General features: G+C 38.8%; 3 protein-coding genes across 8 annotated transcripts; 1 reads left to right on the top strand and 2 right to left on the bottom strand.

The window, feature by feature from the left end:
- Window positions 1-1,436: 1,436 nt before the first annotated feature.
- LOC123500027 (U6 snRNA-associated Sm-like protein LSm6) lies at window positions 1,437-4,819 on the bottom strand. Its single transcript, XM_045248640.1, has 3 exons — window positions 4,686-4,819; window positions 3,443-3,553; window positions 1,437-1,947 (listed from the first exon to the last, which is right to left on the bottom strand). Exons 2-3 carry the CDS (start codon window positions 3,531-3,533, stop codon window positions 1,799-1,801), a joined length of 240 nt encoding a protein of 79 aa, XP_045104575.1. The 5' UTR covers window positions 3,534-3,553; window positions 4,686-4,819; the 3' UTR covers window positions 1,437-1,798.
- LOC123500019 (coiled-coil domain-containing protein 89-like) lies at window positions 4,716-22,172 on the bottom strand. Of its 2 annotated transcripts, none has more exons than XM_045248623.1 (14): window positions 21,830-22,172; window positions 19,562-19,628; window positions 18,941-19,117; window positions 18,346-18,447; window positions 16,511-16,639; window positions 15,935-16,126; window positions 15,588-15,726; window positions 15,353-15,495; window positions 14,550-14,773; window positions 14,120-14,317; window positions 13,873-14,004; window positions 13,355-13,525; window positions 12,883-13,000; window positions 4,716-4,845 (listed from the first exon to the last, which is right to left on the bottom strand). In XM_045248623.1, the coding sequence occupies exons 1-13, from the start codon at window positions 21,835-21,837 to the stop codon at window positions 12,904-12,906; spliced, it is 1,779 nt and encodes a 592-aa protein (XP_045104558.1). In that variant the 5' UTR covers window positions 21,838-22,172; the 3' UTR covers window positions 4,716-4,845; window positions 12,883-12,903. The 2 variants fall into 2 exon arrangements, with proteins under 2 accessions (XP_045104558.1, XP_045104557.1); XM_045248622.1 differs by lacking the exon at window positions 4,716-4,845 and adding an exon at window positions 11,652-12,664.
- LOC123500025 lies at window positions 5,049-11,656 on the top strand. 5 transcript variants are annotated; one of them, XM_045248639.1, is made up of 6 exons: window positions 5,068-5,185; window positions 6,814-6,870; window positions 7,463-7,589; window positions 8,154-8,333; window positions 8,439-8,627; window positions 8,764-11,656. In XM_045248639.1, exons 3-6 carry the CDS (start codon window positions 7,491-7,493, stop codon window positions 8,881-8,883), a joined length of 588 nt encoding a protein of 195 aa, XP_045104574.1. In that variant the 5' UTR covers window positions 5,068-5,185; window positions 6,814-6,870; window positions 7,463-7,490; the 3' UTR covers window positions 8,884-11,656. The 5 variants fall into 5 exon arrangements, with proteins under 5 accessions (XP_045104570.1, XP_045104574.1, XP_045104571.1 ...); XM_045248636.1 differs by having other exon boundaries at window positions 6,814-7,057; XM_045248637.1 differs by having other exon boundaries at window positions 5,163-5,185; window positions 6,820-7,057.
- Window positions 22,173-23,104: the final 932 nt, after the last annotated feature.

Raw genomic sequence — 23,104 nt, 5'->3', positions numbered from 1 at the left:
CACACAGCCACCAAACTCTGGAAGGAACATAAGGTACATACAATGACCATTTGTTACTGAAGTGTGCCAACAAAACTAATGGTAAAATTATACGTTAGTCAAGGGCACATCTCTGGGTGAATTGTTCAATCACTCGTACGTACATACTTTAGTAATCTCTAAGTTAAGTTACTTCACATTGCATTTCAATTCATCCCTCACAGTGAGTACATAGTGAACACTATTGCCCCTCATGCTGCATGCTGCACTGTGCGGTACCTCATGCCCCAGAGTCTGCCGCTGGCTGCCGTCTGCCGTCACCTTGACACCTGCTAGGCCCTGACGTCACGTGTTGGACGAACTTCTCGTTCGCCACCCTTGCTATGGAGGGTTCTCCTAATGTCTTGTTTTACTTTAGCATCTCTGCTGCTTTTAACTAAAAATGTAAAAAATGTATATATTCGTATATATGCGGCCAACCATTGATCTTCCGTTCATCTGTGTGTGTGTGTGTGTGTGTGTGTGTGTGAGTGGATTAAATGCCATGTGACTTTCATGGGCCACTAACTGTATTATACTTGTCTGACGCTAAACAACACGTAGACACCAGCCTGTCAGCCTTTTGCTGTTTCCTGTGACGTGCCAAGGGTCATGGGTGCGTGCTGACTGCCGAGCCGTCAAATAAAAAAAGAAATGAAAAAAAAAAAAAAAGAATGGAGGAAGGGGAAGAGGTAAGAGCTTCAGAGAAATTAGGAAGCAAAGTAAAGTTTTTATCTATTTACTTTTTTCTTCCCTTTTTCTCCTTCCAAGATAGTGTCTTATACCATTTGTGGACGTGAAACTGAGTGTAGAATGGTAATAATATCCAATTGGTGAAACTTTAACTTCCTAAGATGAATGCAATGTGGAAATGTGCGGTGAAAGCAATGGAAGCGTAACAAATTTATGGCAGTCATTAAAAAAACCCTACCGAGAGAGAACTTCAGCCATCACGAGGTTTATCAACACAATCTCAGCCGTGGCAGTAATGTTTATACTGTACGGGAGTTGTCAGCCTGGTAAATGTAGACATATGATGCCTCTTACATAAACAGTGAAATATCACCAGTTTTAAAGCAAATAGACAGCGCATAAACATTGACTTAAGTTAAGCACAGTATCTCAGCAGCGCAAGACTGATAAGCTTCGATCAAACTCTGAAACCTGAGCAAAACACGGATATCTTGGCTTGTCTCTCCTTCCACATTTGTGACTAAACTATGCTGTCCTGAGCCAGTGTGACATAAGTCACCAATGGTGACAGACCTTTGTCCAGCAGTGGCACCATGTAAGCTGATGATGACAATGATACAATCAGTTACTGCAAGAGCTGCAAAGACAATCATGCCATTACCATACTTCAAGTCAGCCTGTGCCAGGCAATTATTTACCAGACAGGAAGTAATATAAAGCATCAATATTCATAACATTTTATTCCAGCACTGCATGAGTGTTTTGCATTCCTCTGTACTTCACAACAAGAAACACAACACATTTCAAACAGCTTCCATTCAGTCTTATGAATACATCCTGTTTGCCAAAAGGATTACATTTTTTTTTCATGTTATGGTGCTCAATTAATATTAACCAGCCACAGGGAACAAATCAAACACCCACATACAAAAGTTTCCATCTAAAATTTACGGAAACATTTTTCATGCTTGGTAAGAAACTTAAAAGTAGATGGAGGCCTTAAGCAATATATCCTGTAAAGCATACAGGCAGCATAATTAAATCTTACAACTTAAATGTCTATTAGTATAAAATTATGATCATCAGATTATCCTCTTCTTTTCTGAGTGGATATGTAGAGGACATTGTTTCCTCTGATGAAGGCATCTCCATATTTGTTCTTGAGCTGCCCATTCAGGTACTCCTCACTCTGTTCCAGTGCAATGTTCATGTAGCCATCAAGACAAGCAAGAACACCTGGGAGGAAACAATAATTAAGCCTTGTGCATTACAAGACACCACTTTCCAACTTCAATTTTCTTACATCATAGTAATACTCTATAACTAATTTTTCTTCACATTTAAATTGCCTTGTGGCAACTAACTAATGAAGAGAGAGAGAGAGAGAGAGAGAGAGAGAGAGAGAGAGAGAGAGAGAGAGAGAGAGAGAGAGAGAGAGAGAGAGAGAAATATAATTTCATATACCAGCTGAATGTCAGTCCTTTAGTAATGTTGTAAAAGTGATTAAATCAAGATTAGAGTGTTTGAAGCAAAAACAAAAGAGATCAGTGCAGTAAGGTGTCAGTGCTGCAAGAATTCCCACAACTGCCTAGCTCCACAAATTGTGTCTTTGGTTACAATGAAGAGCACCACTGAGGACACTGAGGATCTTGGTAACACTTCTTTCAAAGGACTGTAGCAACACCATCACCCTGGTACCCTAAGGATGTCTGTGAGAGTAGCAAAGGTACAACAATGAACTATATTCTGAACAAATTGATGAATGCTCAAAGAACATAGGTATGATCCCCAAGGTTCTCCACCACAGTTCCTATGCTCCATGTTCATCTGAGGAGCCACCTTATCAAAAGACAGTGTTCTAACAAAACTGGAAATACTGCACCAAACAGTCACCTACACTGAGAACAACACCTTAATGAGATTTTATTTATCTTCACCATTTTGTATAATGTTCATATTTCTTTACAGAACTGGATGATTTTCATGGCCACAGACAGTCTTAGAGCCAGGGTCATCAATATTGAATTTTCACCCAAGGTGACGGTCCTCAAGGTCTTCTTCAGGGGATTATCCTTTATTCCTCCCCTCCTCCTTCCTTTCAGAAAAACTTAAAAGTCAACATAAATGATAAAGTGAAGCCCTGCATGGACACTACAAGAGAAGGGAACCCTTACATCTTCCCACAAACTCTAACTCATCCCACAAGACCAAGTGACTAAGAAATAATTTAAAATGAATGTACTGAATCACTGATCACCAGCAGCAGTTCTCTCTTCCAATCACTTGAATGTTTCAATTAATGCATGGGGGGGGGAGGAGTTTTAAAAATCAACAAGCATCCACACAACATCCTTGACTGCCATGCCACTGCCATCAAGACTCACAGGGAGCAAACCCCACATTACCAAACACTTCAGCCACATCCATTCAGAAGTTAAGGCTGATGACATCACCCTTGATTATTTTAATGCTATTATTTCATCCAATAGCTAACAATGATTTTTTTTATTTCTTATTAGATCAATATCTCAATTTTAATGTAAAGTCATGAATTTTTCCATAAACATCACAATTTCCCTAAAAAAAAAAATAGTTCGAGTTAAAACATCTTGCAAAGCACAAATAAAAATTTTTTTCAAGAAATACACTTAGTTTAGAAACAAAAACACTCTTTACACAGGAAACAATTCACTACACCTTTCCCATAATAACAAATGCAAGGACAACATACCTCTGTAGTCAACACCGGAGTTCAGCTTGACGACAACGGGCCGTCCAATAATCTGCTGCAGAAACTCATTTGGAGTTTGGCGGCGACTCATGGTTTAAAGATGGTGGCAATCTGAAGGGGAAATATTAATGACTAAAAAATTCTGAAAATGGATGAAATAACTCATGACTTTCATTAAAAATAGCCAAAACATCTTGCAGCATAAGATAGATACAAATAAAATGACTGATATATCTTATGAACTAAACTAGAACTGCCTAAATGTTTTATTACTTCAAGTGAAAGCAATCCACCCATATATGAAGTATTCTTCACATGTTGAGGGACTTCCACTCATACTGTTTTATTAGATAGGGTGGAATCAAAAGCTTTTTGTCCTATCAACTCTTCTCCTCTGACAGGCTGTCTTTAGTCTATTTCTCGCCTGTACAATGCTGCATCTCTTGCTATCTTCTAATGTTATTTTCATGCCAACTACTCTTCTATTCTTGCTAACTGCATGCCTCTCCTCCTCCAGCAGCCTCCCTCCACAAGGCTTTCTTCTTTCTCTCACCACTATTCTGTCCACCTCTTCAACTCAAAGAGTTAACTCATACTATCTGCCATTCATCCTTTTCTCTGCTGACAAATATTTACAAGAGGTCCTCTGTTTGCCAAATATGGCTGTTTGTCTCCTTAGAAGTTTCGGTGAAAACGAGACTTGGTCTATTTTGGCATCCCGGACCAACTAAACCAAAACAAACTTAATCAACGCTAACCTAACCCTAAACTAACCTAAGTGATGTGTTAGTTTTCATAAGCATCAATAATTGTAGAGCGCGTGATGAAAGAAAGAAAAAAAAAAACCTTGATGGACGTGAAGTAGAGTGAATATGCAAGTCCAACAAGCAGCGGTGCCAAGCGCGGCTGACAGGGATTGATCGCAAACATTAACACAAACAGCATGCTTCATTACGTTGCCTTCACGCAGCCTCATGCAATGTATTAATTTCGCTGCTGACCTCATAGATGTGGACATAACGATTTGAAAGGGCAGCATATTTTTTTTCGAGAAACAGTCAGCATTTGCAGTAACAGTCAGAGATCACTTCCCTAAAATAAAAATTCCGGTAATTCTTGACAATGTACTGTACCTAATGACTAAAGCAATATCAAAACCAAGACAGCGATCCGTCACAAAAGCAAGACACCCGAGGAAAGTTATCCATGGATCTAAAACAAGTAAAATAAATGCTATACTTGCCTGCAAGAGGAGACACAGCAATGTTTACCACCACCACACTCCCTGAACAGCTGAGATGAGGCTGATGAACCCGCCTCGGCTTCGCGCTGCTAATCAAGTAATATTCGGTCCACTTCCCTTTTTGGCTCGTTATCTTATTTGTGTATTCCCATCCCCATAACTGCAATAAAAGTCTTTCTTGATTTATTTTATTTGTTTTAGGGCAATATACATCATGATACACTATAGGTAGAAAAATAATAGCACTCCTCTTCCTTTTGTGAAGTTTTTTCCCCTCTTTTCTTTTTTAACTTATTTTTTACGTATTTTCTTGAGCATACAATAATTGTGAGTGTTGCTTTACCCTAAGTAACACTGTTCTTATTTTGTGCCATACATTTTTGTTTTAATGGTGCGGTACTCGGCAAGTGGACATTGTTTACACCGTGCGCCGAGTACCGCACTCCCACTTGTTCTGGGAAGCCTTCTAACTCTCGTCCCAGCTGTATGTGGCTCTTTGGGTGAGTTCCTTTTCGATTTACTTGTCCTGCTGTCTTTCACAGTGGTCCACTGCCTGTATGAGCCCTGTCCCTCCGTGCACCTCTGTAGGAGCGGCGCCTCAGTAAGTGCCTCAGTGCAGGTGTGCCCTCTGCCCTCCTACGCCCCCGCCTCAGCCTTTCCCGGCCAGGGGGATCATAGTGCTACGGTAGTATATGCTTATGCAACGTTACACTCCTTAGGCGCAATTTGTAGCATTGGATATGCTTGTCTTATGTAACTGTGCCACCTCTAGAGTTGCCAGTAATTTTTAAAGCTATTGCTACTGACGACACTGACCGTTTGGAGAGATGTATTGTAAAGAATCTGGATAAAAATTGACTCGGCACGGCAATCCATCTGGTAAAGGTATGGGTAAAAATATTTGAATGCCCGTGTTCCTTTACTAATATCCCTGATATTTGAGGTTTTTCTTCTAATGGAGAGTTAGTAGTTTGTTAACAGATGCCAAGACAGTCTTGAAACACACCTACAATCTCTTTACCGACTGGTACAAATAAACTTGATAACTTGCAAATAGAGTAAGCAGTGTTACCATTAGCAGAGTGTCGTCACAGGAGACAACACATGGCAGGTGGCCAGCTTGGTGATGACACATTAGTGAAGGTGATAGGTGTGTTAGGTGTCCTGGCCAGCTTACTGCTCACTTGGAAAACACTGGCAAGATGATTATGTGTTTGCATTGGAAAGAAGCAAGATGCTGCCATACAAATAATAGTACAGCAAACACTTGAAGACACCACAAATAAAAAAAATTATAAGAAATGTAAGTCTTGACATGTGTGAGCAGCTGTGGGATACTGATTAACATGACTAGCACAGATAAAAAAAAAGTAAAGTTTTGTAAGTTCACTAAAAATAATTCAGATTTTTGTTGATTTATTTCATTGTGCTTTTCCTTATTTGGAAACAGTTTTACGTGTGTGAAAAAGACAAGTCTACAAAAAAAGTACATTGACTTATAATAATGCCAAGAGAATAATTCTGCTTTTGATTTAATATTTGTATATTTTTTGTTTCTTCCTTGTTGCTGTCATTTTTCAAAACCACAACGATGGTAATAGTGTTTACACTTTCCATGGATATCTGTCAGTGGGATGTATTTTATATCACTGATTCAGTTCACTTGAGTCAGATTGCAGACTTGTTTTTGCTTGATTACAACTTTTTATGATTAAATGTTTGGTTTGTTTACTCCTTAATCTAAAACAAGTCACTTTTTTTTGTTTGCTGCTTTTTATCCATATTTTATTATTGATATTAATTCATTATGGAAAAAAAAATTATGTAGATGCATTTGAAATGTATTCAATTCATACTTGTTAGCACTAAATTCACTTGTGAGCAATTTTTATTTCTTTAATTAGCCTTCTATTTTGTTTTCCAACTAAATATGATTTTATTTGTTCACTATCACAGTTTGTTGAATTATAATACGAGTCTGTAGCTGAACCACCATTGAAATGCTTGTAGAGTGAGTTATAAGATGGCAGCAAAGAAGTGTTACACCAACCTAACACAAAGTCTGGGAGTACCTAACTGTATGAGTTGTTGGCTGTACATGTGTCTGATGTTTATTCCAGCATGTCAGTTTCAGATGGCTGTGAGTGCTGCATCAGAGTAGTGGCCCAACCCACGACTTACCAAGGTTAGGGTAGGTCAGGCAAGGTTGTATTGATCCCTATGAGTGACCCAACCAAACCTTACCTAACCTAATCTCTGTAAGCCAAGGTGCAGTTTGAATATAGAGCCTTGGCACAGGTATTGGATAATCATATTAGAAGGCAATCTCTTTCCTCCCATGGACTCAGGATACTTGTTTGTTTAAGACAAAGGTGTGTTCTTATGACAAGGTTATCTTCTTCGGACTCTCTGTAGTCCTACTGTAGACATTTGCATGATAAACTGGTTTATTATAAAATTCATATGTACTATATGTCCATATAACTAAACTTCTCATAATGAAATACTGGAGATATTGCATTTTATGAAAGATTCAATTTCTATACCTAATTAGTTGTATAATTTCTTTTATTTAATATTGATGAATAGAAATATATTATATAGCAGAAAATATTAACAGCCCAGAACAGTAAAACGTCATAAAATTACAGCTTCCAATGTACTGCTGTCTCCAGCACTAAAGTTTGATAATAACCTAAAAAGTAGGAAAAATGTGGAGGAATAGAATAACATATTCTTCCTTCTTCATAAAGTAATATTGCAATATTTCTTTCTAGGAGGTTATTTAAGTCAAGTGCATCAAGGATGGGTGACGAGGAGTACAGCATTACGCTGTGCCACGGCACCATCCGACACGATGTGCTGGTGAAGGGCACCTTGACCCTGGAGGAGTTGTCTAGAACGGTCAGTCACACACCCTCCCTCCACACCACACACACACACACACACACACAAAGGGGCCTAGTCAAGGGAGACAGTATGTGAAAAAAGGACCCACTCAGAGTGCTAGTCCCTAAAGAAATGAAAAAGGATCACCCGAAATTGAAAGATGTCTTGAAACTTTCTTCTTGTAAGAGTTCATCATAGGAAGGAGGAAATGCAGAAGCAGGCAGGGAGTCCCGAGTTTACCTGACTGAGATCAGGTATACTCTATACTTAATTACAGTGTGGATCCATAATATAATGTGCACTGAAGGGAAAGCAACCTGAAGTGACCTGTAAATGACCAACATTTCTGATTGGCACTCTTCCTGCCACTGCCAGTGAACCATCCCATCACTGGTGCACTTAAGAGGAAGCTTACAAGTTTGAAATGGTTATAGTAGTAAAGACTAATCATTGATTTCATGTTATTGTCAATTCATGATTTCAGGGAAAAGTTAGCATCCTCTTCACATGATATGTCACAGTATGATTCCAATCCTTACATTTATTACCAATTGTTGACTTTTGATTATTGCCTTTCAGATTGAGGAATTGACTGATGTGCTTCACAACAGCCAGAAAATCATTCACCGGGGCAAAACTCTCTCCCGGGGTGAGGTGACCCTGGCGTCGTGTGGCGTGGGTCCTGGTGCCAAATTGATGGTGCTGGGCAAGAAGCACGAACATGAGGACAACAGCATCAGTTTTAAGGCCGTCCTAAAAGTGAGCAGTGACACAAAGGCCTGCTATCATATTCTGACACAGAAGCTCACATTTCCCCAATCTCACTCCTAATTGTCATGCTCTATTAATATATTATTTTGTCAGGTTGAAGAATCATGTAGCAAAGTAGAACGGCGCCTCAATGACGCCATTCCAGAGGTGGAAGGAATCTCTCAAGGCTACATGGATCCCCGATTGTGTGGGGAGGCACTTACTAAGCTCAGGAAACAGCTCCTTGCCGTTAATGAAGACTTCATGCGTCATCTGGAGCAGCTAGATGGCATTGATTTCCAGGTAAGACCCAAGGAAATGAATTATGCAGGAATACTTAAATTTGTCTTTTTACAGAGTAAAAATCTAAACCAGTGAATATGTGAATAGCTTGAAGCACTGAAGTGCATGATAAAGAAGCATTTACTTTTTGCAACAGGAGACAGATGTTCGTGCCAGGCAGAGGCGGAAAACACTGGTGAAGAGAATCCAACAGTTGATGGAGCGATGTGACCGAGAACATGAACACATCAACAAATTGTTGATGAATTACACCTAGTATTAGGGTGGCATCCTGTAGTCCAGCCTTCTGTAAGACGCTTAACTCAGTTTTCTAGTTTAAACTCAGTGGTGAGTTTTGATTAGCAGAGTGTGTGTAATACATTAGTTTCTGTTTGTGCTATAAAAGAGTGACCTTGAGATTAAAAAGATGTGTGTGTGTGTGTGTGTGTGTGTGTGTGTGTGTGTTTTCAGCATATAGCCAGGCTTCATGCACTGCATGCTGGCAGCTTGGTATGAACAAAATCATAGGTATTTAAACACTAGAGTGTTTTCACATGTACAATAACTTAATTAACATTCAGAAGATAGGAAAATTACTTTTTTTTTCAGGTTTTGTATGCAAAAATCCATAAGATTGTTTCATCAAAAAATTACTTACTAAAAACTGAACACATCAGTTATATTATAATGGCCTGCTATTCATGTAGTTGTAGCTAATTATGTTGAGTTATCTGGCATAACTCATCAAAAATGTGATTGGGATTCAGCATGATAACTTTCCTCTCCAAAAAGCATGTGAATGGCAGCTGCCTTGTTGTTCTCCCTATATTCAATGTTCAACATTCAATATCCTGCTTAAAAATCAAATAATTCCAGTGTTCACCTCATAAGATTTGCTATGTCACAACAATGTGACTTTAAATTTATATATTTACACTGTTTTATGTACTAAATGTAACATTATGTGTTCATACAGTTAAAATGACATATATATATTCATACATAGATATATGCAATGCCAGATAGTTTAGGAAGTACTAACATGATATGAATAATGCAGGTTATACTGTATTTGTGGAAGTGCTACAAAGGAGAGGTACCAAAAATTGTGGCATATTGACCCTCAGCATTTATTTTTTGTAACAAAAAAGGCAAATTCCAAATAAGGCTGTATCAGTTTTAGCTTAAGTAACCGAGTGTTGTTAATGGAGCAAACCCTGCACAGTTAGTACAGTCAGTGGTGGACTGTGCTGCTGCACGGCCTCATGAAGAGACCCACGCTAATACCAGAAAGATCTTATGAAGAGACCCACACTGATACCAGAGAGATCTTGTGTGTGTGTGTGTGTGTGTGTGTGTGTGTGTGTGTGTGTGTGTGTGTGTGTGTGTGTGTGTGTGTGTGTGAGAGAGAGAGAGAGAGAGAGAGAGAGAGAGAGAGAGAGGGGGGGGGGGTGCTATTTTAGTTATCTTTGGGATCATAACTTGAAATCAAACTAATACAAGGAAGATCACTTGGAAAGTAATTGAATACTGAAGAGAATGACTACGCTATGTTTTGGTTATATAAGACTGTGTAAGCATAGTTGCTACTTAGCAAATGCTACAATTTTTGGTACAGAAGAGGTAGATGCAGATGTAAACAATAAATGTCATACAGTGATGCTACTATGTTATTCATTGTCACTGAAATATGTACTGCTTGCATTTTACAAGTATGTATGTATGTTATTTGCAGTTAGTAGTGAAAAAAGTGAGAAGATTCACTAGTTTTGATGGGACACTATCTGAATTTGAGAACATTAGGTATAATATTTGACATTTTTATTTGATTAGCTTACCAAATGGTATATAAACATATTACTTTATTCTCTTATAAAATTTTAGAAAGGATTTAGGAAAATTAGATTACTTTAGGTTTGTGGAATGAGAAGAGAGTTAATATCAGCAGTGAAAGGCTGTTCCTTTGCTGTTCCTTTACCAGTGCAAATGCAAAGACTAATGTAACTTAAACTGCGTGACATTTGTTGTACAATTATGGAACTACCATGGTTTAAAGCATTCAAAACTTAAATTAAGGTTCAAATGTGTAGCTTATAATGAACTTTATACAAAGCTTATTGCATTGCCTTTTCCAAGAGAGCTCTACTGTACATATGTTTACATAGTGTATTTATTTTTCCTACACCATACATTTTTATAGACCCTCTTGTTACATGTGACCAATTCGCCCTCTGAAAGGAAATTTGTATGGAAATATATAAAAGTTATGTTGGCCAAGTATCAAATGCATCAGAAAGTTCTTTGGCATTTCAAGCAAAATCTTTAAACAGAAGTTCATCTTCTGTTTCCTGAGTGTTGATCTAAATGTCACCGACATGTTGTTTGAAGGAACTTTCTCATAATAGTATGAGAGAGATCCACCATCACTCTGAGAACTGTTGCACTGACAGCTTAGTACTTTTATATAGCAGCAATACATGACTAGATCAAAGGTAGGCCTCAACATCTGTTTTTGCCTGATGTTCTGACAGATACCATCAGAGTTTGGTTGTTGTTCCCTGTAACTCTTCTGCTCACCACCTACAGCCTTATGCCATTGTCATCAGTGTGTGGCATCTTGCCATCTCAATTTCCTGATCACTACAAAATACTAATAACCTCAGGAATTCATTCTGTGTGGTTGCTTAGATTAGTACTGGCAGGTTTCATGCAAACTATTTTGTTCTGTTTTGTATAAAATGAAAGGCTTTATTTTTTATTCCTACTGTACATATTGGTGGCTTCCTAACAATATTATTACTAGAATGTAGCTTCTGAATATTTTCTGCTTGAAATAAAAAGGTGTTCACTATTCAATTAAATGCCTCTGTGATGTTCTGTGTCCTGCCAGTAACAAGTACTATGTGCTGTTTTCATGCCAGTGACTAGCACAGTTACTGCAGGACCTGGCCAGGTTGTACATCCGTCACACTTTTAAGATACAAGGTAATATTTTTCTCATATAAGCTTGTGATCAAAATAATCTTTCTAATAAAATACTTTGTGCAATATTTTTTTTTTATTTTACTCCATAAATATCAAATTACATTTGATAATTTTTAGAATACAGTACAAGCAGTCTGTTAACATACCAGTGACACTTAAGATTTTGCAAAGACTTAAGGCTGGAATTAGTGAAGGAAATAGAGTGCAGAGTAGCAATGTATGAATGTTGATGTAGAGACGAATCAGCCAAATAAATACTCAGTTACTGATAAATAGAAACAAAATGCAGAGCATCAAGGAGATGTGATGGGCATAGATAAGGAAGATGACGATGGAAGGGTATCTGAATGAAATGATAAGAATGTGAAGCTTTCACAGTAATAAACATTATTAAAGAAAAATTTGTAATTACATTAGCCTACATGTTGTTACTATTACACACCAGTGTTTCAGGTGAAGTGCATTGAGGCGAGACTTACAGGTTAGTTTTACAGATTACCTCAAGAATGTGATGGATACCAGCATAAATGGAGTATAATTGTAATTTTTTAGCATTTCAATGGAAAATAAAAGTTGAAATGCTGATTTTTACCGTTATTACGAAAATAATGTTATTTGAAAATACAAATATAAAAATATTGTAGAAAAATTCAGTGTGATTTATTACTGTATAAAATCAGTATCAATATTGTGATATGACGTAGTCCTACAATGATTCTTTAATTCATACTATCTATACTATCTAATTCATATTATCTATACTATCTATGTACATACCACGCAGTAATTGCACATATGGTGGCCCTGAGGAAGCACCTGCCCAACACACAAAGACACACACACACACATCATAAACACTCTTAATCCTGTCAGGCCCTGATTGTCAGAGAGAGAGTGTCTCATGAACCACGGCTACCACAGCTGGTCATGCCATCATTATTAAATTAGTAAATAAATAAACTACAAGCTAGCACACTCACAGCATATTTAGCAGGATGACAAATGGGTCAAGAGCACTGCCAGGTCCCAATTGAGCTACTTCAGGAGTGAGACAACCTAAGGGTCAATTTTATCTGGGGGATCAGATCATCAAAGGCCAGATTAGTGAAGGCATCCAAAATGTAGATAGTGGACATGATGGTTACTGTATGATTACGAAATGAGTATGTGATGAATGAAGCGCATCAGCCGGAAGCTGTCTTGTTTCATATCCCTGTCTCTAAAACTTACTTTATATTGCCAATGACCAGTCCAACTCAACTCACTACAAGAGAGAAGGGAAGCTACTTACCCTTAAAGAACTCAACCACCATCATGAAGTCTTGAAGCTTCCCTGGTCCAACTTGTGGTGCTTCAGTGTCAAGAATCTCCGCTCCGCTGTGACAAGGCGCTCCTCCACCTCTGCTACTCTGCACCACAATAAAAGGAATGCTAAAACATGATATTCATTCACACAAAACCTACAATATCTAATAGAATTATCTAAGGAATTCTTTTGAACCAAGTAATATCCAAACTTTGATCTGACACAACTTACAATTTTGGTATATATTATGGCATCCAAGAAAGAGAAGCAAATAATCTGTATTACATAAAATTCTAGAGATTTCTAAAGTGAACATCCATAAATACAGTTTTACATTTATAGGAAAGAGTAAACATTGAATACAATTAAGTCTACTGGAAAAGGTGAGGGATTACCTTGCACCTGCCATCAAAGTACTTGTTGCCAACTCGTGGTAATACAGAAGTAAGAGACTCACCTTGCTTTGTATTGTGACAGGAGGTTCTCATTGACGGCAAGGTTTGTGTTGGCACTGTGCAGGGCAAGAGATGTGTGCTGCTGCTGGCTCTGAGCTTCCTGTAAGTGCTGGTTCAGCTCAGACAATTTCTGCTCATAGTCTCTCTTTTGGTCCTTCATCTGGGTCTGTAACCTGCATTGGAATAAAAAAGACATAAATAAATAAACAAATAAAAAAAAAAAAAAAAAAAAAAAAACTACAGTACTATAACAACTTGGTGTTAATTACCTTGGCCTTGCCTTGGCCATGTAGCTGAAATAAATATAACATTTCTTCCATGTTCTCAATAACTTGAGTTTCACAATCCTTGAGTTTGAGAAGAAATGATCACAACACTTAGTAAGGTATATATATATATATATATATATATATATATATATATATATATATATATATATATATATATATATATATATATATATATATATATATATAGTTATTTTCCATACAACTGAATATAAGGGAAAAGGAATTCTCACCTGGAGTAGTTTTCCTGAATAACTGCAGTACTCTGGTAGCACTGTGTCAAAGCTTTTCGGTGTGTATTCTCCGAGGCTTCCAGTCGACCCTCAGCACCTGATGTCACCTCCTCAACTTCCTCCATCTTCAGTCTTTGAATGAAAGGCAAAACATTTACCTCATCTCCTTATACTCTCTGGATTATTTCAGGTGATATACAATTGTCACAATAACTGCAACACTTGATATGTTGTTTTTCTATCTTACCGCAACTGTTTCTTCAGAAACTTGTGGCTTCTGCTGCTCTCTTCTTGTAGTTTGTCTAACTGAGTGGTGACCTTAACTAGGTTCCTCTTTGCTTCCTCACCTTCCAACCTTGCCCTAGCAGACTCACTTCTTGCTTTACTCAATCTTTCTTCCAGCTCAGCAATTCTAGCCACCAGGTCCTTCCTCTGCTCTTCAATCCTATAAAGTAATATTTTACATTCCACACTCTAATCAGTGGATGACTACCAAATATAACACACATCCATATCAAAGTCTTGTTTACATCAAACTGTATCTGTTTCACTAATCAAAGATATGATAGCTAGCTGAAGATGAGATTATATATCTCAAAACTTGAATAATGTGTGACTAGTTGAGGTGCTCACTTCATTTAGTGTGACATGAAGCAACCACAAGTAAAAAGACTTACTCTTTAACATTCTGCAGCCCAAGGGAAGACATGCTATCTCTTTCAGCCATGAGTGAAGTAAGCTGTGCCTCAAGGGAGCTGATGCGCTGGTGAAGATTGAGGGTCTCCAGACGGTGTTGCTCCTTCTTTTGAGTCACTTCCTCCTGTAGTTCCTCTGTCTCCTCCATCACTCTCTTCAGGTCCCTTTGAGCACGGTCACAATCCAGCTGCTTCTCACTCAGAGACTGAAGGAATATACAGTAACAGTGCCCCAATCAACTCACACTAACCACTCATATAATATAATGAAAAGTAGAAAATTATGTAAAAATTCCTGCTGTTCTCTAACATTTCTATTGAGGGAATAGCATTGTAACTTATGAGCAGTGATGTAGTGATAGGGGAGTGAGCGGGTCAAATGCCCTGGGTAGCACATTTCTCAGGGGGTGGCAAAAGCAAGGCTACTGAGAATAATGATTGTTCAGACCATTATTTTACTTTGCAAAACTGAAGGCACACAAAATATTGATTTAAAGTTCATGTATGTATAGTATAATATATGTACATAGACATAATAAACAAGTGTCTTATACCTAATCTCACATTTTTATTACTTTCAGGGGCAGCATTTTTAGGTTTTGCCCAATGTCAATTAATCTCTCACTATGCCACTGCTTGTGAGACACATAATGAAGTAAAGAAAGTGGTAAACTAGCATCAGTATAAAGCTTGAGTATAGTAGTGGTTCGGTGTGTGCCAATCCTGAGGGAGTTACTGGAAATTAAATAAAATCTGGAAAGACACCAAAAAAGGCCTGGTCTCACCATCTCAAGCTTTGCCACTTCCTGCGACATCTTCTTGATATTAGTGTTGTAGTCATGCTTCACCTTGGTCACCTCAGCCTGCGCTCTCCTCCCAGCTTCCTCTGTCAAGGAGGCCACAGTCCCCTCCAGTCTACGCACCTCATCTGCATCAAGTGAAGAGGATTAAGCCAAAATTTCATGAGTCATTGATATTGTTTCCCGTCATATTCACCTGTTGCGAGTGATATGATCTTACTTAGGGCATGTTTCTCCCGCAGAAGGGCAGCATCTTTCTCTACAAGTGAGTCCTCAGCAATGCGCAAACTTTCAGCCACTCGGGTCTGTGCCTCCTTAAGTTTGTCCTTCACATTGACCAAAACCTTGGCCAAGTGGTCCTGGATGAATAAAAGCAGCAGTGAGTACAAATTACAGAATATTGAGAGCTGTTGTTTGAAGAGACTAGATATGCTCAAAACTCCACATCAATATATGTTATACTATTCACATTCACCAATTAATGATTTACCTTCATAACTTACAATACCCTCACAGCTACAGCTTTACATCTGGAGCAACCCAACATAGACTCTGAATAAGACATACCCTATTTGCCTTCAGGCTTTGAACTTGTGCCAGGAGCAGACGAAGATCCTCACTCTGCTCTAGAAACTTTTTATTGAGGCCATTGAAAGAGTCACTGGCCTCCCGTGCACTGGCTTCCTTTTCCTCCACCAGCGACCTCAGCGTCTGGGCTGCCTGGCACTCCTGGTCCAGCTGAGCCTCAAGAAATGCCACCTAGCAAAATACGAGTAAAACAATGAAAGACAAGCTGTTCCAGGGAAAATGCTTGAAAAAATCCATCTTCAACAATAGTACAGTACAGTTTTTCTAATTTGTATTATATGGAGAGAAAATACAGGCACATACCAAGGCTGTCTTCCTTCCAAAAATGTGAGCAGCCACAACAAACCACACAACCATCCCACCCACACTCATTTACACCAATCTCTTAGGTCTGGACTCCTGACAGAAGAGAGCTAGTACCTTTGCCTTCACTCTATAGAGATCAGTTACATTATACTGTATATGTGAATGATAGAAAACTGAGAGATAAAAAGCACCTTGCCAGTGAAAAGAAATCCAATGATGATGATGAAGCTTTACTAGACATATGCTCACCTCCTTCTTCAGGTCATGATTTGACTTGAGAGTAACCATCTTCTCTTCCTCCAGTGCAGCTGCCTGTGCTCTCAGCCTCTGTGTTTCCTCCTCCAGAGCATCTACTGCCTTCATGTATTCCTCAGACTCCTTCATGCAACACAGATAGGGTTACATGATATTTTCATGGCCAGCATTAGGGCCATCATTGTTATCTCAAAGCATAGCAACATCTTGTTAATCAGACAATTCTAGTTGTGTTAATATAGAGAATGATCTCCACAATATTTCTCTTAAATCTTATTATCTATTTTGAGATTTTCATATAATCTTCCTTCCATTTTGTGCGCAATACTCAAACTACTCAAATTATTCAAATTTGGCAAAATATAACATAACTTTTCAAGTTAATATAAAAAAGAAAAAAAAATATTTATATATATACAGTAAGGTCTCGGTTTACGTCAGAGTTACGTTCCTGAAACATGACGTAAGTCGATTTTGTACGTAACTCGATTTTCCGTACATTTCAAAGCATATTATTGAGTTTTCAACCAATCATTGTTTATGGTCATTCAGGTAAGTTAAAGGTTATATTGTTATATTATTTACAACTATGTAGGAATATGAAACACAAGCTTGTTTTTGTTGTTGATTAGGGCCACGAACGCGAAGGACTGCAGGTTGCCGAGAGGGGTGGACGCCTGAGGCCGCCAGGAGGGTGGGCAGGTCGAATGTTGTGACGCCCACAGGGCGGACAGCTGGGAGCGTAGTGCAGTGCGGTGGGAGTAGAAGCGTGGGCAGCGGGCAGGAAATGCAATAGGAAAGGGCAATAGGGATCAGCAGACAGGCGCAGACGGTGCAAGTCAGCTGCGAGTGTCGTGTGGCCCAGGCGAAGGCTCCGGAGTTGTTATTGTTGTGATGGGTGTGCGAGCCCTCAAGGTCGTCAACCTCCCCGTTGTCATGGTAACGGGCTTCCCATTTTCTTCTTCCCTCCCTCACACACAGCTGCTGCCTCCCTTCTCATGTCTTTTAATTATGTCCTCTTTTCTTGTAGCATAATGGTTTTCCTTTTCTTAGCATCACTGCTGTCACTAAGAAGTTTTCTCTTTGGTGCCATTGAGCAAGATACTAAGAACTTGAGTCAGTAAACGCAGAAGTAGGATAACACTCTTGCCAGGGGCGATGGTGTGGTGGAACTGAGGCAGGGTGTTATTGTATTCAAGCGTGAGGCGGGCGGTGTGGCGGGCAACCACCAACAATAACAATAAATCCCGCACTTTACGATTTATAAATTTTTTATTTTTTTAATCTTAAATTGCCTTATAGTGGACTGACGTAACTACGAGTTTGACGTAACTTGGGACCTTACTGTGTGTATGTATGTATGTATGTATGTATGTATGTATGTATATATATATATATATATATATATATATATATATATATATATATATATATATATATATATATATATATATATATATGTGTGTGTGTGTGTGTGTGTGTGTGTGTGTGTGTATATATCTATATCTATATATCTATATCTATATCTATCTATCTATCTATCTATCTATCTATATATATATATATATATATATATATATATATATATATATATATATATATATATATATATATATATATATATATATATATATATATATATACAAGTACAAATGAACCTACAAAATAGTTCTCTGGTGAGACACCAGCAAGATAACATATGCAGCACATTACCACATTCTTGGCATTTCACTCAGTTTGAAAAGCATCAAAGAGGTTGTAAGACTGATGCCACTCAACACAAACACTGCTGGTACAAGCTCAGTAAAACAAGAACAAGATGCACTAACTTTGGAGGGAACATGAGAGCCCTGAGACACCAGCAGTGCCTGATGGAGCCGCTGCACCTCCAAACCTTGTCTGCGACTCTCGGCCTGGCTGGCTTCCTTCTCCTGACAAAACACACAAATATACAAAGACTTTTCAAACAAAAATAAATTCAACAATACTTTATGGGTGGCATTTAATACCAATTAATATACCTACCTATATACGAAGCCATCAAGCCTTACAAGGTGGCCCATAAAAACCATCACACACACACAAAAACCATTCATATCATTAACCATCGTAGCATTGTCCTGGTGAGAGAGGAAGTCTGGTGATCCACTATACAATACTCTAGCAGCCCAAGCACATCAAAGTAAATAAAGAAATAAAATAAGACAAGATAAAATAAAATATCTTAAGAAAAATCTTACTAAAAAAAGTTCCCTGCCATTGTAGAACAAAACCTTGAGATAATGTTGAAAAATAAAAAACAAAAAGTCTATTCCAGTTTGACAATGTTTGCAGTGGTGTCCTGCATTTATAAATGGACCACCACCTCTGTCAGTGTTGGTTGAGGAGTGTGCTGCAAGGGAGGTATATAAATGAATGAGTCACCTTCAGTGAAGTCTCAAGCTCTTGCTTCAAGAGAGTGATTTCCTCTGCAGCATCCTGGAGGGCGGCTGCCTTCACCTGTTGCTGGAGGGACTCAAGCCGGGCCTGCAGCTGCTTCCCGCTCACCTCTGCTCTGTGCTGCTGCTCTGCTGCTTCCTCATGCAGGCTGTCTATGGTGGCCTGTGGAGATGCACCAAGTCATTACAGCAGAAGTGGATACTATCATCTTTGCGAGAGAGAGAGAGAGAGAGAGAGAGAGAGAGAGAGAGAGAGAGAGAGAGAGAGAGAGAGAGAGAGAGAGAGAGAGAGAGAGAGAGAGAGAGAGAGAGAGAGAGAGAGAGAGAGAGAGAGAGAGAGAGAGAGAGAGAGAGAGAGAGAGATAACACTGCATAAAAATATTTCAGTGCTCCATAATTCAAAATTGAAAACTAGTTTACTTCATGAGTAGAAAATGTGTTATACCCACATCAGGCATGAGTATACTTGTAGTGCAATATCAACATGACCACCACTTAAAACTTAAAACACTATCAGTCTGTCACAACAAGGTCACTCCCAGTGTGCAGACCACACTAACCACTGGCCACCAAGTAACCTCAAAATCAACACAGCAAAAAGCTTCACCTGCTGCCGTGTTAGGAGAACAGCCTGCTTCTGCACGGTGTCTTCATAATCCTGCAGAAGGCTGTCCCTGCAAAGTAGGAAGCACAGTCATCATGTGCCTGCAACTCTACCTACACTTCTATTGTATTCAGAAAAAGAATGTTAGGCACTATCCCAATATAGCAGTCCCTCTAGTTCACCTCATTTCCCAGCTCCCTTTGTAGCTCTTACACTCGGCAGAAATGACGTAAGAATGAAAATACCATAACCAAACTAACTTAAACCATAACTTTAACCTAACCCAACTTCAACCTAGCCTACCAAACATTACCAGGCTGAGGCAACAAGCACTGCTAGTACATCTTCCTTAGAACCCTTCTGACCAAGAGCGCTTAGGTAATGCTAGCTAGGATGGTTTAGAGTCGGGGTTAGGTTAGTCAAAGTAATCACATTTTTATTCCTGTCATGTCAGCTGAGTGAGAGTTGCAAAGGGGGAGCTGGAAAACGAGATGAGCTGGAGGGACCACTCAGCCATGTTCAGAGACGCCTTCCTTTCTTACCATGACAATTTTTCAAGTCCCCAAAGACAACTAGCCGGGTTTTCAGGACAGTTTCTCCTTATGATCAACTAGAAATCTTGGTAATCCATAACATAACATAACATAACATAAATAATAGGATAACAAAGGGCCACCAGGGCCCATCTAGGTTATCCTGTATCAGTCGCACAGCGACCTCGTCATCAGTACTTAAAGATACACTTACAGGGTACACAATACATTATATACTAATTCTAAATATTTGGCCCATTAACAGGGCTAAGTCCTGCAGCGAAATCCTCTACAATTTGTGGTCCCCATACATGGGGATCATGTCTTGTTTAACTATAGTAAATTTCTTATAAAACTATCATGCAGTGCTATACATAATTATAAATCTAATAAATTTAAGTGCTTATCTAATCTGTTTTTAAACATTGTCAAACTAGTGCTATTTACAACCGTCTCTGGCAATGCATTCCAGAAGTCTACCACTCTATGACTAAAGAAATATTTTCTTATATCTAACCTGCAGCCTTGCTTTCTAATCTTCCTGCCATGATTTCTAGTCCTATTTCCTCCTCTAAGGTAAAGAAAGATCTCACATCTATGTAGTTTGTATCTGAGAACATTTTAAATAACTCTATCATATCCCTCTTATACATCTCCTCTCAAATGAAAACATGTTTAATTCCTTTAATCTATCTCTATACTCCAGGCGCTTTAATGCTGGTATCATCCTAGTTGCTCTTCTCTGAACTGCTTCTAACATGTTGATATCCTGCCTATAGTGGGGTGACCAGGCCTGTATGCAATACTCTAAATGGGGCCTAACATAGGAATTATATAAGCTACGCACCACTTCCTTACTTTTATAACTAACATTTCTATTTATAAAACCCAGGATCCTATTTGCCCTATTTCTTGCTTCTAAACATTGCTTTGAAAATTTCATAGTCCTGTCTATCACTACTCCTAAATCCTTTCCTTCCTCTACTGCCTCTAGCCAACATCCCTCCATCTCATAGTTAAAGTTTGTGTTGTCTTTACCTAAATGCATAACCTGACACTTTTAGAATTAAACTCCATCTGCCACCTGTCTGCCCATGCTATCAGCCTGTCCAGGTCTCGTTGTATTCTGTAATTGTCCTTTTCACCCTGTACTGCACATGCTATCTTAGTATCATCTGCAAACTTTGATACTTTGCTACTAATTCCTATATCTAAATCGTTAATGTACACCAAGAAAAGAAGAGGTCCTAGCACTGATCCTTGGGGTACCCCACTAACCACTTCCTTCCACTCAGACATTGCCCCATTTAATACTACTCTCTGTTTCCTATCAGAAAGCCATTCACTAATCCAATCAACTAACCTACCCCCTATCCCATGTAGTCTCAATTTGTACACTAGCCTCCTATGCGGTACCTTATCAAACGCCTTGCTAAAATCTAGATATATAACATCTATGCTATTTCCATCATCTAACTCCTTGGTAATATATTCTAAGATATCGAGCAAATTTGTAAGACAGGACCTCCCTGATCTAAAGCCATGTTGGGTATCTCTAATTAATGACCAGAATCATAAAAAAACACCCTTAAAACATGAGTATCTTCAACTAAAGCCTTTGGAAATAGTCGTCTAGGGAGAGCGAAGCGTTTCTGAATACGGGTGACATATATTAGGACAGTGCCGAATGTTAAATAAAAAGTGAATTAATGACGTATGAGGAACTTCTAAGACTTACCTCTCCATCTTCACAACACAATCTGCAATTCAACGTTTCAATTGCACTCTTGAACTAAAAAAACAAATAATAATAAACATGTAAAATAATAGAAATAAAACGCCGCGTTATATCAAGTGGAGTGGCTGCAAAACACCTCAGCTCACCGCCACACCATAGTTTCCTTCACGCACTCCACCACTCCTGTCTCACTCCTTGTTCCTCCAGTCAACTTGAAAGACACTCCCACACTACACTCTTCACTTGACACTGCATTGTTTGGCGTTGCTGTGGCTGTAGAGTAACGGGTGACGGGTGACGGACTGACGGGTCTCGTTGTAGCGTAGAGTAGTGGGACAGCCTTTACAACGGCTCCCCTAATGTTGTTTCCTCACTTCGGTTTTTGCTGGTTTACCTATATATTTTCCCTTTTTATATCACTATTAATTTCTATATTTAGTTGATTTAGTAAATCCATCCTATAATACGTTTCAGCTATATGGTGGCGCATCAGCAGTGTGGCTTCCCGCTTCCTTTTGCAATCCGAAATTCCGGATGGGGGCGGGAGGGCCACAACTACCAGGTAAGAATATATTTTCTCCTTTACTTTCACTACCAACTTTTATGCAATTTCTCCTTCTCTTTCACTATCAACTTTTATCCAATTTCTCTTTTCCTTTCATATTCACTTTTTTTTTTTTTATCTATTTTCCCTTTTTCTTTCACAATCTAACTTCTGAAAGTTCACTGTGTACCATAAGGTAGGCAGAATAAAGGTTGGGAAGTGTATCTTCATGAAAACTGGGTCCGGCAGCAGCTCTTAGAGATGACATTCTTACCCAGACATCCCTGGACCCATGCTGTGTTTGTTTAACTGCAAACAATTCTCAAATAAAAATGCTTTCTGTGACACACCAACCACTCAAACAATCCTCCACAGGCAGTGTTTCCCTCGCCTCTGAAACACTCATACAGAACGAGGTAAAGGTGAACACCCTACATTATTGAACACCACATAAGTTTGCCCTCACCAAATAAAGCCTGCTTGTAATATACTAGTAGTATTTAACACCAGTTGAGGTGGTTCAGTGTGGCAGCAAGTGCATGACATTGTGCAAGCATAGTCTCACCAGACCATTGATTCCCTGCTTTAAACATTGTTATTCCCATCACTCACCTCTATAGCTTGTATACTGAAGTGAACAAGCCTTAACACCAAAAAACACAAGGAGCTTCATCTAACTTACTTGATTAACACTGAGGATCCTACTGAATTCCAATGAATGCTTTTGAAGT

This window comes from Portunus trituberculatus, chromosome 50 (genome assembly GCF_017591435.1).
Source record: "Portunus trituberculatus isolate SZX2019 chromosome 50, ASM1759143v1, whole genome shotgun sequence".
Taxonomy (NCBI): domain Eukaryota; kingdom Metazoa; phylum Arthropoda; class Malacostraca; order Decapoda; family Portunidae; genus Portunus; species Portunus trituberculatus.
Note: the sequence above shows the minus strand (reverse complement) of the source record. Positions and strands in the feature narration are given on the sequence as shown.

Coding starts and splice junctions, on each gene's coding strand:
- LOC123500027 (XM_045248640.1), bottom strand. CDS start 3,533: ATGAGTCGCCGCCAAACTCCAAATGAGTTTCTGCAGCAGATTATTGGA. Junction 1,948..3,442: donor CTCCGGTGTTGACTACAGAG/GTATGTTGTCCT, acceptor GTTTCCTCCCAG/GTGTTCTTGCTTGTCTTGAT.
- LOC123500025 (XM_045248635.1), top strand. Junction 7,590..8,153: donor TGGAGGAGTTGTCTAGAACG/GTCAGTCACACA, acceptor ATTGCCTTTCAG/ATTGAGGAATTGACTGATGT. Junction 8,334..8,438: donor GTTTTAAGGCCGTCCTAAAA/GTGAGCAGTGAC, acceptor TTATTTTGTCAG/GTTGAAGAATCATGTAGCAA.
- LOC123500019 (XM_045248623.1), bottom strand. Junction 19,118..19,561: donor TTCTCCTAACACGGCAGCAG/GTGAAGCTTTTT, acceptor GCATCTCCACAG/GCCACCATAGACAGCCTGCA. Junction 14,005..14,119: donor TTTCTGAAGAAACAGTTGCG/GTAAGATAGAAA, acceptor TTTCATTCAAAG/ACTGAAGATGGAGGAAGTTG.